Here is a 12,649-nt window from a genome sequence, read left to right on the forward strand (position 1 = left end):
GAAATTTTTATTTTGTTCAGTACACCTTTTTTTCAGCAATGATAATGATTCTTGCTAATTCATTTCAGTCACTTAATTTGTACAGCGGTGTTCATTAAAAAGACCTCTCCTGAATTCTGTATGATTGCCCACATGAGCAATAGTACCTGTGTACCTGGTGTCTGCTGAATGGGACTGACATTTCCTGTATTTCCAAGTCATGTAAGAAAAAAGCTTTCCAAGATGTGTTTATCATATGAAATGCACCAATTTTATCAAAATGACATTTGTTTGGTTTTTGTTTTGTTTTGTTTTTTAAAAAAAAGGAGGAGAAATATTATCTGTTCCTGATGTTCAAACAACCAGAATGCACTCTTTAAGTCTCACTTTCTGCCACTGAAAAGCCTTTCACACTTCAGGAGTTCAATATCTTCCATTTCTCCCCACCACCTTCCCTGAACAGCTGAATTTAATAGATCAAAATCATTTTGCAGGAAAAACCATTCTTACGATCTTCCATATGCTGCAAGCTAAACTACGGAGTATTGTGGTTTTACGTGTTTTTAGAAGCAGCACTTTCCAAAGTGGAAAATGGTTTCTGATAAGTATAGAAGAGGAAATAAAAATATCACTCCAGCATTCTATTAAAATACAATTAAACCTATATCTATGTGCCTCAGACTGTTAATTAATATATTTTAACAGGATGATGAATTTTGCTTTCTCTCTTCTAAACACATTGCTGCTTCTTACACATCTGTCACATCTTACCTACCTTTTACTGAATGCCTGAAAGAAAACACCTTCAGCATTCTAACCATAGTAATGCAGCCACATCAAGTAGCCTTAGATGCCAACTTCCTCTCCAAAATTTTTGAAACTTGAGATGCCCCAACTCTAAATAATGAGTGGAGTCTATTATTCCCACCCATTATTTTCATTTTCTTCAAGAACCATGTCAGTCTACCTAAATTACCCACATTGCCTGCCTCAAAGTCACCAATTAAAAAAAGCTGCGAATGGTTCCCAACTTTAAAAATCAGGGAACATCTACCATTTTTAAAACGTACTTCTGAGCAAACAAAACCCAGTACTCCATAATATGTCCGCATCCAGTGTTTCCACATCCATCCACACAAAACTATAGCACTGACAGAGCTAGACACAAAAACAAGCCACCTGCTCAAAAATCTATTTATTCTGACGTTTGCAAAAATTTTAGAGTGGTATTTCATTGCTTTAGAAAACAGTAGTTATTTGTATTTTTATCTTTTGAACAAGGGAGGGTGCAGAAAGAACACAGGAGGATCAGCTATTTTACTTAGAAAAACTTCTAGAATGGTTTTGTCCAAAAGTCACAAATTTTTGAGTCCCTATATATATTAGTCCTGTGCAAAGTACTGAAGTTTTTTTTCAGATTTGAAAGGGGGCATAAGAACTCAGAATAGGAGTAGTCACTTTGAGGGAGAAGTTATTATTTTCTGTGAATTTTACAGGAAATGAAATCTACAATGTAACGCCTTGAACTGCTACTGATGCTGTGTCTGGAAGCCACGCTCCCAGCTTGGGATATACATTGTGTTAAATGGAGTCAATATTTTCTATTAATACAGCTTCATTTTAATTGCTGTTCACCTCAATAACTGTAAAGATTTGTACAATGTCTGGGAAAGTAAACATTAGGTGATTCATCACTGGCAAAATGAAAGCGTGTCCTTCTCACGAAATGAATCTATAAATCTTTGCTACATTATTTTACTTATGGAATCTGAGCTCAGTGAGGAATGAAAGAGACTATTATAGCTGTTCTTGAAAAGATGGAGGAGGAAGGCACTGAAACGAAGACCTAGGGTATGGGTGGTCTAGAGTCTGTGTGGAACAAAAAGAAGTTTGCCTCATTTTGCCTTTTGCATGTTCTTTGAAACTACCCAAATTATACATGGAAGTTACCGGCTTTGCTATGCAAAGTGCACACACACACATGTGTACACACACAAAGAAGAGAGAGAATATGTGAGAAGGAGTAGAAAAAAGTCACCTACTTTATGATGAAAAAACAAATCAGACAAGAAAATATCAAATCAGGTGGGAGTTACACACCTGTAGCTAAGCACTCATGATCACACTGGGCTACACAGCTGAAGTAAAGATACTGGAATAGTACAGACGGCTGCAGTGCACCAAGAAAAGGGCCAACAAGTTGGAACAGATTTCCAGCCCTCACACCAAAGTGGGGTGAAGATTTGGAGAATAAGCTCCCTGTTAGGGCTGCTTTGGGCTGATCTGGTGGCTGACACTCAATAAAACAACCTCCAGGTTGATGTCTTTTACACTGGAAGGAGTTCAGTCTTCTTCTCTGACATAGCCAGAGCTCACTGAACGGCCCTGACCCAGAATGCTAAGCTCAGTGAAAATAATACTTGAAGAGAAGAAAAACACTCCCCACATACACACCCCTAACCTCCTTCACTCAGTTGCCATCATCAGAACAACGATGTTGTATGAGAGCTATTGGCCTGCGTGTAAACACGCGGGGGCCACATCTCATCAACGTTGCATTGGAGAGAAGCTGCCAAAACCCAGAGTCCAGCCCAGGCGTCTGTCACTTCAGGACAAATGGTCACAAATGTCTTTCTAGGCTGATATTAATCTTTGCACTCCCATTTTCCCTGACTGGGAAATAAAAGTTTCTGAAGTTCCAGATGGCCTATAACAAAAGAATGAAGGAGGAAATGGGGATACATAGACACTAGAAAAAATGGCAATTCTGCAAAAAGAAAAATGAGGTTCTGTTTCACAGGCATAGATCCCTCCAGATAATCAAAGCCAAGCAAAAATTCACTCTCTGGATAATGAGTCTGGAGGCAATCTCATCCTGAAGGGCTTCTTTACTCTATCCAGGCCAATATGTCATTTAGAGTAATGAAATTGTCATATGTTTGGCAAGAGGGCTTTGATTGTCCCTTCCTTTTCCACATTGTGGAAAAGGGGAAGAAAAAAAAAAAAGCTAAAAGAGATAAAATGCTCTCCTCCCACCTTGTAGACCTGTTTGAGGGCAGAAGGAGCAAAGTCTCTCCTGCAGTTCTGTACAGCTGCTTAGAAGCATTGTGGAGATTCAGTGGCAAGGAAGATGTTTTCCTTCTGCCACCTGCATTTCTCTTGCTATGGCAAGTAAAAGGTGTATTCTTACCCCGCCATTAATGCACAATAATCCACCTTTTAATAGAAAATGCCACTGGAATTCCTGCCATTTTCCACAAGATCAGAGCATACACACAGAATACCTGTTCTTCTGCAGATGCATGCATTTTCTGTAAATTTGGGGCAGGGGTGCAATGAGACATCAGGGGAACAGCCAGTATAGCCTTTGCAGACACAAATAGCAACTGATTATTGATCAATTCATTAGTCTTCAGCTCTTATCAGTAGTTATTGCATGCAACAGAAAAACAGAAAGCCAAGTTGCTTAGTCATTCAGTTGTAAAAAACTCAATGGAAAAAACACGTAGTCCATTATCGGAACCTTGTGCAGCAAAGAACCAGACATAGCAACACTCAGGATCACACATGCAAGCATGAACCTTAGACAGGTGTTCTCACATTCAAACAAAAACATACTTGCACAATTAAAGGCATTTATTTTTACATGGTAATTCTGAATAATGACTATAAAAGGAATAAAATACAGTTGACTCATTCAGCAAACAGAGCAGATCTTGTGCACTGAATGCATCAGGGATTTTTGTGCAAACAAGGTGTGTGAGTGTGGAATTAAAATCTTTGGCAGTGCAGAGGCACAAGTGGATTGGATGGCCTATCTTCATTTCCACTGTAGCCAACGTTTAAACTCTTTCCTGCAAAATAATAACACATTGTAGGGGTAATGAACTATAATTGAAGGCTGAAAACCTACAACTGAAATACTCACTGATCATTTTTTAACATGGTTCCATGAATGACACCAACATAGAGACAAAACCCAGTCTGATGACACAGGAAAGCCCTCCTGCTTCAAACTCAAATTCAAATTTCCACTATTATCTCGGCTTCCTGGCTTCCAAACCACCTGTCAGGCCCATCTACTGCTTGTAGCGAGTTTGGTAACAACAGCAAAGCTCACTATTTTAAGGGCTCTGTTGATACCTGTTCAACACTGATACTAGCTCTAGCCCCACAGAGGGACTAAAAGAATCACAAAAGCATTGCTCGAAAGGGACCTTTGGAGATCTTTAGTCCAACCTACCACTCCCTACCACTCACCACCACCACACCTAGTCAGCCACGCATGTCTAGCCAAGTCTTGAAAACATGTCAGGATGGTATCTCTGTCACCTCTCTACAGTAGAAGGAAGCATGTTGTACTCTTTCTGATGCTCTGCTCATCCAGATCTGGCAACAACACTGGATGGTGCACTGTCAAAAGCATCAGCCCCCTAGGCCCAGCACAGCCACCCTTAAAATTCCAGATTGCGCTAGACACATTTACCATCCTGGTATTCCCAGGTTTCTCATGAAGCATCTAATGTTCTTATACTCCTCTCCCTCATCATCTATACTTATAGTCTGTGGTCCAAGATACCAGTGTTGCAAATACTAATTCCTAAATAGCAGCTTTTGTGCTGTGCAGCTCGCATTTCAAAATGGCTGCTTCTTGCTTGATGATAATACTAGCGTAATTAACACTTAAGGCAGTCAAATTTTCATTAGTCAGTAGAGGGTCAATCTGGCACTTGAAATCTTGCCCTTGGAGCCCAGGAGAGTTAGAGTATTGGTTTCTGAGACAAGACAGTGTCTCATTTCTTCTATGCAATTAAAAATAACCACTGAGTTTTAGATAATGATAGAGGTCAAAATACCCAAGTGCTTTTGAAAATATTTAACCACACACAAATGGTACATATTTAAAAGGCCTTAGAGACTGGCATGTTACGCAAACCAATCAAGCTCTCATGGTTTACTTTGCAATTAAAACATCTTAAGCAGAAGTACAAGCTAATTGTGTACAGGTCATATATAAAAACACAGATGGCTACAGGTAAACACACATTACATTAATGCTGGTTGGCATTCACTCAGACCTCACTCTAGAGTTCTCAAAATACTTTGCAACTACTAGTCAATCTGTTTTATAAAGGAGGGATATCCATAGCTTGTACTTATTTTTATGCAGGGTGAAGTAAGACAGAAGGTCAGGGCTGTAACCAGAAAGGAAAAGGCAGGATCTGGGGCCACAGCCTTTCCATTTCTAGATTGCTTACCTACTCATTAAATAGAGTCATGTATGGACAACAAACATAAACTGCAATTGGGAATTCTCCAGTTAACCAAATCGATTCAAAAGCTAGATGCATATTTTCAAGGCTGGAAAATAAAGTATTTTAGGATACTAGAACAGCAACTGCATGAAATTTAGCTTTCTTATTGAGTTCTGAGATCTCAAAGAGCTCTAAATTTTGAAGTCTTGACTAGGATGTATAAGCATTTTCTAAAGGACTAGCTTCATGATGCAAGGGCAAGAAAAGACTCACCATGGAAAGTTCACTGAAATTCTGTAGTTCTTTAGAGATAACATTACTATGATGTAGAAAAAAACCGAGACTGATTTCTCAGAGAGACTATGACAAATCTCTCTTTTCAGGGTGAACGAAGTACAGACACAAAAAGAAATGCTAAAGAACAGCAGTGATCAGTAGGCACAGGCTTGTACTACAGCCTTCAATCTAGAAGGCAGCAAGTTTAACCCACACAAAATAGCTGTTTCTCATCCTAAGTTTTCTGACTGGTGGGCTGGCTGCTGTGACTTCATTACTTCTGCATCTGCTGTTCTGATAGACTAATGAAGAACAACTACTTATTGTTGTTGCTGTTTTCACTGGACAAGACATCAACTAGCATGGAAACTTCATGCAGTCTTGCGTCATAACAAACAAAAACCGCAGTTTGGCTGGAAGACTTTCATCAAGACTTTCCCTCACATGGAGTAAGCAAAGATCTTCAAAGGACCTTACCGTACTCATCTTCCACGAGCATAAGGGGGTATAAGATGAGTTAGCAACACTGGCAAACATTGTGTGGAAGTTTAGATATAACCTGAAGATGCATAAAAGATGGAAAGCAATCTTTTTTCATGAAGAATAGCTCATGCCAGATAGCTTAGACAACTTGTGCAAAATGACAGGATTAGCGCACAGAGGGAATGAGGCAGATCTGATTTTACAGAAACATTATTTATGGGTTAGTGGGTGGGCAAAAGTTTTCTCAACAGATGTTTACAGATCTAATCATACACAGAAAGTTCAAATGGCTTCCTTTAGCCTCCACTTAGTGCTACTTTATAGATAGTGTTTTACTTTAATTTAATTTATCTAGACTTTAATGAGACTTTTGGTACTTCACTGCCTGGAAAATTATTACTGACATTGGAAATATGGTGCTTGGTTACGAATATTGCAATGAAGATAGGAAGTTGCCAGACATATTGTAAACAGAGCATAATTACGGTATTTACAGTTGAACATCAAAATGGGAAGAGATGCCAAGTGGCATTTCTCAGAAGTTAATATTGGGACTGATACCATCTAATATCTTCCCTAATAATTTGGAAAATGAAGTAAATTGTACATTGATTGAATACAAAGTAGACACAAGAGGATGAACTACAACACAGCAGGTGGGTAGGTTGAAAAAAACCCAGAAAGATCTGGAGATCTAAGAGGGAGAGAGAGAGAAGGGTGCATTTAAGATGGGAGCTATTTAATGTAGACGAATGTAGAATAATAAGCTCAGATAAAATTAACACCCATCTCAAGTAACCAAATGGGAAAATGCCAATTTTCATTTAAAAAAAAAAATCCAAGAGATTTCACAGTTTATTCACACTGAAAATTCACATTGGGCTATATGCATCAGGTTTGACAACTTGTTTGCTACATTCCAGCCTGATGTGATTTTAAAATAACAGATTCTCTTAAAAACCTACCTTTTAAAATATTTTTTTTACTTATTTTAAATATACACCGAATGCTCATAAAAGACCCAATTTCCAGTCCTGTTAGCAGAAATAACACAGTAGTAATGTAATGCAAGAGACACAGATGCAGCACATACAAGGTCCAAGGTGGAGGTCAGGAAGCCAAAGTCCATCTGTCTCCAACACTGTCAAGGACTTCTGAGTGTTCACTCCATACAGTAGAGCAAAATCCATGAAATACTACGTTGCCACTGATTTGTTGACTTTAGTCTAAAAGCTCAACTATACCTTGAGGAAAGCTATTACTGTATAAAAGAAAGTAAGATTCTGAGGGATATTTAAAAAAAAAAAAAGCCTAAACAAATACTGAAACACGCTTGCTGCGTTGTGACTACTGTAGGCACTAATGAACCTTAAATATTACCTGTAGGATGGAAATTGTCAAAAGAATGTACCCTTGCAATAAAATTAACCTGTAATTACACAAACTAAGTATAGAAAACATATTTTATGACACAAAAACCCCCTACACGGACTCCACATTAGAGAACTGCTCCTGGCTGAGAGTTTAAAGAGCACACTACGCTTTTCCCATCATGATTCGGTTAACAGTACCATAGTACATTATTTTGTCACAGGAATGATTAATTACAAGAAAATACAAAAACTTTCTCGAACTGCGTATTACTTTTCTTCCTAACGCAGCAATCCAAATATAGCTGATTCATACAAAATGGTTGATGTGATAGCAATCAACAATATTTTTTATTATGTATGCTTAAAAACCTGCTTACCAAGGGGAGCCATATATTCTGAATCCCCTCACCGTCACTTCAGAGTCTTGAAGATAGATGCAGTTTGTTAGAAGAGACTGTACATTTTCATAGCTCTCTGGCTTCAGCTTAGAAACAGAGGGGAAATAGTAAAAGTCCTGCTTGATTAAGTCAGCCATGAATTCCTGGTCAAAGGTCAATTCATGATTTCCTGCTATCACAATCTTGTATTCATAGGGCAGGCTACCTAAAACAGTGAAAAACAAACAAATTACTTGTTTTATGGAAAATCTGATAAAAGAAAACAGATACTCACAAACCACTATCGATTCCTATAACATGCTCACATATTTGAAACAATCTAGCATATCCCTACAATGTGTTACTGTAATTGCTGGTGATTTCAGGTAAATGACATCACTGTCCTTTTCAGGGCACACTATGATTTAGCATGCCTAGCATTAATGTGTTGAAACTACTTTCAACTCATCAACCTTAAAAACCAGTCTGCAGACTTCTGCTCTACTATTTACTTCTAGTTAATTGCCATTTGTGCTGCACGTATCACTTACTGTGACAGTGATGATAACTCTTTGACAGAAATTAGGCTTCAAAGACAATTGGCCGCAACGCTTCATAAAATAATGTCAGCTCTCTTCTCCCAGAGCTGTGGTCTGGATCAGCTTGTACTGAGGAGGCCTTACAGACTCAGAACTTGGGTCAGCAAGAGGGGTCTGCTGCCCTTGTTGCCCTGACATTAAGATCAAACCTTCAACCAAGACAAGGATTGGGTTTAGCTGTCAAAACTCCCCATCCCACAGAGAAGTCTCGCAGTTTGCCTCTAGCCCATGTTTTTTCCAGCTCCATTTTCTCAGTGACTTCCTCAGATCCCTGGACTATAATTTCAAGCGATTCGTGTTCAAGAGTATTTTACAACCCATATTTAGTGAAAAACCTTATAACAACCTCCTGCTGAAGGCAAGATTATATATATGCCCACAAATATGGGTTCTTCCTGAGAGCAGCACTGAAACAGAAAACTTTCCACCTAACTCCACATTTGATTATCAACTGGATTCTGCCCTTGAGAGCAGGCATCGACTGTCTCAAAAAGCTCATCAGAAACCTTCTAAGTATATTTGAGAGGAACCAAAGACAGAAACTGCGTAAAGCTGCATTCATTAGCTTTGCTTCTGCACTATTAATTTGCATCAGGATGAAGACAGTCAGAGCAGGAGACTGGGAGCAGAAATAAATATTTTATTGAAAATGAGACCCACCTTACATAGCAGCAATCTTGTCATTTTTTATTTAAAAAATGTATTTTTGATAACATAGAAACCTTTAGTGATGACCCCAAGCTTAAGCTAGAGGTAGGATGTTTAGAGAAAGTAAACCACCAGTCAATATGTAATGGCAAAAGTTGGCATGAGTAGGATTTAAGAATAAAATGCAACAGCGTGATTCAGAGTTATGGAAACAGAAAACAGAGAACAGTTCTAGCCCAGAGATGCCACATGGCTGACTCATTATTTGCCAAAGGAAAAGAGCTGGGTAACTCTGAAGTTTAAGTTTCAGATACTTGTAACACCTCTATTAGAAAAATTGATTGTATAGGTTCCAGTCTTTCATGTGGAATATTTAGAATATTTATTAACAGAAACTTTTCAGAAATTTATAATTACACATTGAATATTGGAGATTCAATTATTTACCTGAAAGACTACTTGAGATGTAAATGCTGTCATTTTTGCTTCTGAAAGGCTTAACATTTTGCAGATCTGCACTCCGTCTCTGCAAGTTTTTTGGGTGTGTGCACATACATAAGTTAAAAATTTTACTTACATGCTACAATGTACAGGGGCATCTACAGGCCTCAAAGGGTTCTTGGGATTTAGGAAAATACAGCAATATTGTGTGCCGCACTGTTGTTAACAATCCAATTTCTCTTCTGGTTTGCAAATCTTTTCCAGCTCATCTGATCCATCCATCTAGCAGCCAAGAACCTGTACGAGCTGGTTATAGTTGTTGCTTCCACTAATGTATTTATGTCATGCTGCTGTCTGTGGGTGTTACTTAGGCAAATTAGCAAATTACTCTAAATGTACAGTTACATTTATTATAGTGGTGGCGAGAAGCACTGCTGTAGTTACAGGTCTGTCAGCTTTTCAATTAACAACTGTGGTTTTGATGAGTTTGCAGCTCAGTTTGTTTTCCTTTCATTCCATACCAGGCAGAAACTTGTTAAACCTATTTCCTTGGTTTTGTCTCCACAAGCCCACTTTACCCTTTAAATCTTAATTTTTTTGTCTACCTTAAATCTTGATTTTTTTTGTCTAACATGGATATTTTTTGCTGCTTGCCCAAAAATTTAACAATATTTTGTTTAAACTTTGTTCCTTAGAAGACTTGTGAATATGTTTCACTTTTTACCCCAAGTGCAAAGTCAACCTCAGGAATAAATCTGTGAAACCTTGTTCTTGGCTGGGCACCCGTCATGAACTATATATGCAGAACGCCAGTTGAGCGTCTGCAGATGCAGACCCTCAGCTATCAGACCACAATATTGATTACACATTTCCCATCTTCCCTGCTTCCAGCATGATCCATACTTACCAGTGCTCACTCTTGTCCACATGCAGAAATCAACACTGAATACTAAACATCTCTTTGCACTAAGCATGGTCCTTCTACCACTGCCCTCAGAGGGACCAACACCACCTTACTGCAGCAGCACCACAGTCCAACGTTGTGTGTCAGCACAATCCTGAGAAATGGTGACTGTTTCAAGTGCCTTTTATAGCATGAAGATCCACCAAACGTTATAAATATCTGATCAATATTTACCTGAAAACTGCGTTAAAGCAGAAACTCTTTCCTATTTCTGACCTACAACTTCTTACTTTTCCTTTTTATATGTTATTATTTAAACTCTTCTGTATTTTCTTATTCCATTTTGTCCTTCCAACACAAATACATGGTTTTCCATTCCTAGGCACAGACTAGTGCACAATTTGTAGCCTTGGCTCGGTCCTTGGCTAGGACCAAGACCTGCCCAAGAGCACATAGCCTAATAGAGTCACAGAATCATAGAGTTGTTTGGGTTGGAAGGGACCTTCAAAGGTCATCTCGTCCAAACCCTCTGCCATGAGCAAGGACATCTTCAACTAGATCAGGTTGCTCAGAGCCCCATCCAGCCTGGCCTGGGATGTTTCTAGGGATGGGGCATCTACCACCTCTCTAGGCAACCTGGGCCAGTGTTTCACCACACTCCTTGTAAAAATTTTTGTTATATGGCTGTGTTTCTACATGTGTTCATAGCTTTAGAAAACTGCTTTTCCATCTATTATATTTTGTGCCACCAGCTCTTGATCAGAGATAATTAAAACACTTCCAGGTTGACCAGTTTATTCCCACACCTGCTAGTGGATGCTAGTGACAAGCTTGGTAGAAGACACTGGGCGCATTTCCTGTCCCTTGTTAAACAAACAGCTGAGAATGTTGAATTCCCCCTCATGCAGGTTTTCATGGCTTCCTATAACAATTTTATTTTGCTTAGAAAGACTCTTATTGAAGACAGCAGTGGCTATGATGTACGCATTGCAGTGGGTTACTTTTGTCTTCTGTTTACAAACTTCATGAAAACAAACCTTAGTAAAGGCACTGGCTAACATTTTCATTTGCTAAGCTGTTTTCCTTGGGGTTTTTTCCCTTCTTCTTTTCCAAAATAGACATATGCTAAACATTAAGTTCCCTGGCTCTTCATCCATGTGGGCACCAATGGTACCACAAGAGCAACCTTGAGCGTATCAAGGGTGACTGACAGCCCTGAGATAACAGTGAGGGGGATGTGATCCTGGTGTTACCTCCTCAGTCATCCCAGTAAGGGGGATCACTGCTCAGCTGGGAGTGGACGCATCCCACAGTTAACATGACACTGCGTGGCTGGTGCTACAAGCAGTGTTCCAGCTTCTACGACCACAGGACCCTTTTTGAAGAACAAGGATTGCTGCGCAGGGGTGGCGTTCCCCTGGCAAACTGCAGCAAGAGTGGCTTTGCCAACAGGTTCAATAATACAGTAGGAAGAGTTTTAAATCAGGTGTCTTGGGGAAGGGTTGTCGTGCTGTGAAGGGCAGTGAAGGCATGGAGGCAGTGAGGAAGCAGCTAGGGAGCAAGAAGATGGCAAGGGCTCTTGCATTACCCTTGCAAAAGCAGCCTTGCTGATGCTCCTCTCAGGCACAGCATGGAGAACAACCAGGAGGAAGGAGAGGTCCATACACAGTGGAGAGCCATGACATCTCTGAGATTATGGAGACATGGTGGGATAGCTCACCTGACAAGACTGCTGCAATGGATGGACACAGGCCTGTCACCTATCACAGGTCTATCACCTTTGAAAAGGATTGGAGAAGCTCCCAACGGCTGGAAAAAGGCAAATGTCCCACCCATCCTCAAAAAAGGCAAGAAGGGAAATCTGGGGAACTACAGGCCATCAAGCCTCACATCAGGCCTGGGAAAATTATGGAACAAATCTCCCACAAAGTAATTTTCTAGGCACACAAAGGTCAGGAAAGTGATTTGGAGTAGCTGTCTTTGGTTTAACATGGGTAAATCATACCTACTACAACTGCCTTCTATGAGCAGATGACTGGCTCAGTGGATAAGAGAGAACACTGGATGTTGTTCACGTTGATTTTAGCTTTTGACACAATCTCCTATAGCATCCTTATAGCCAAATTGGTGAGATAAGGATGGATGATAATGTGGGTTGAGTATCGCCTGGAGTACATTGCTCAAAGGACTAGAATCAGTGGTACAAAGTCCATCTGGCGGGCAGTCACTAGAGGTATCCCTCAGCTAGTGATGCTGGGGCTAATACTGCTCCTCATCTTTACTAATAGCCCAAATTATGTGACGGAGTGCACTT

The 12,649-nt window shown here is 39.7% G+C and overlaps 1 protein-coding gene across 2 annotated transcripts in view; it reads right to left on the bottom strand.

Moving 5' to 3' along the window:
* Positions 1-12,649, bottom strand: part of MPPED1 (metallophosphoesterase domain containing 1) — a 65,700-nt gene that overhangs the window by 21,584 nt on the left and 31,467 nt on the right. For both annotated transcript variants that reach the window (XM_065639952.1, XM_065639961.1), the window contains one exon: positions 7,744-7,965. In XM_065639952.1, coding sequence (XP_065496024.1) covers positions 7,744-7,965 — 222 coding nt within the window. The remainder of the gene's footprint in view (positions 1-7,743; positions 7,966-12,649) is intronic.

Source organism: Caloenas nicobarica, chromosome 1 (assembly GCF_036013445.1).
Source record: "Caloenas nicobarica isolate bCalNic1 chromosome 1, bCalNic1.hap1, whole genome shotgun sequence".
NCBI lineage: Eukaryota > Metazoa > Chordata > Aves > Columbiformes > Columbidae > Caloenas > Caloenas nicobarica.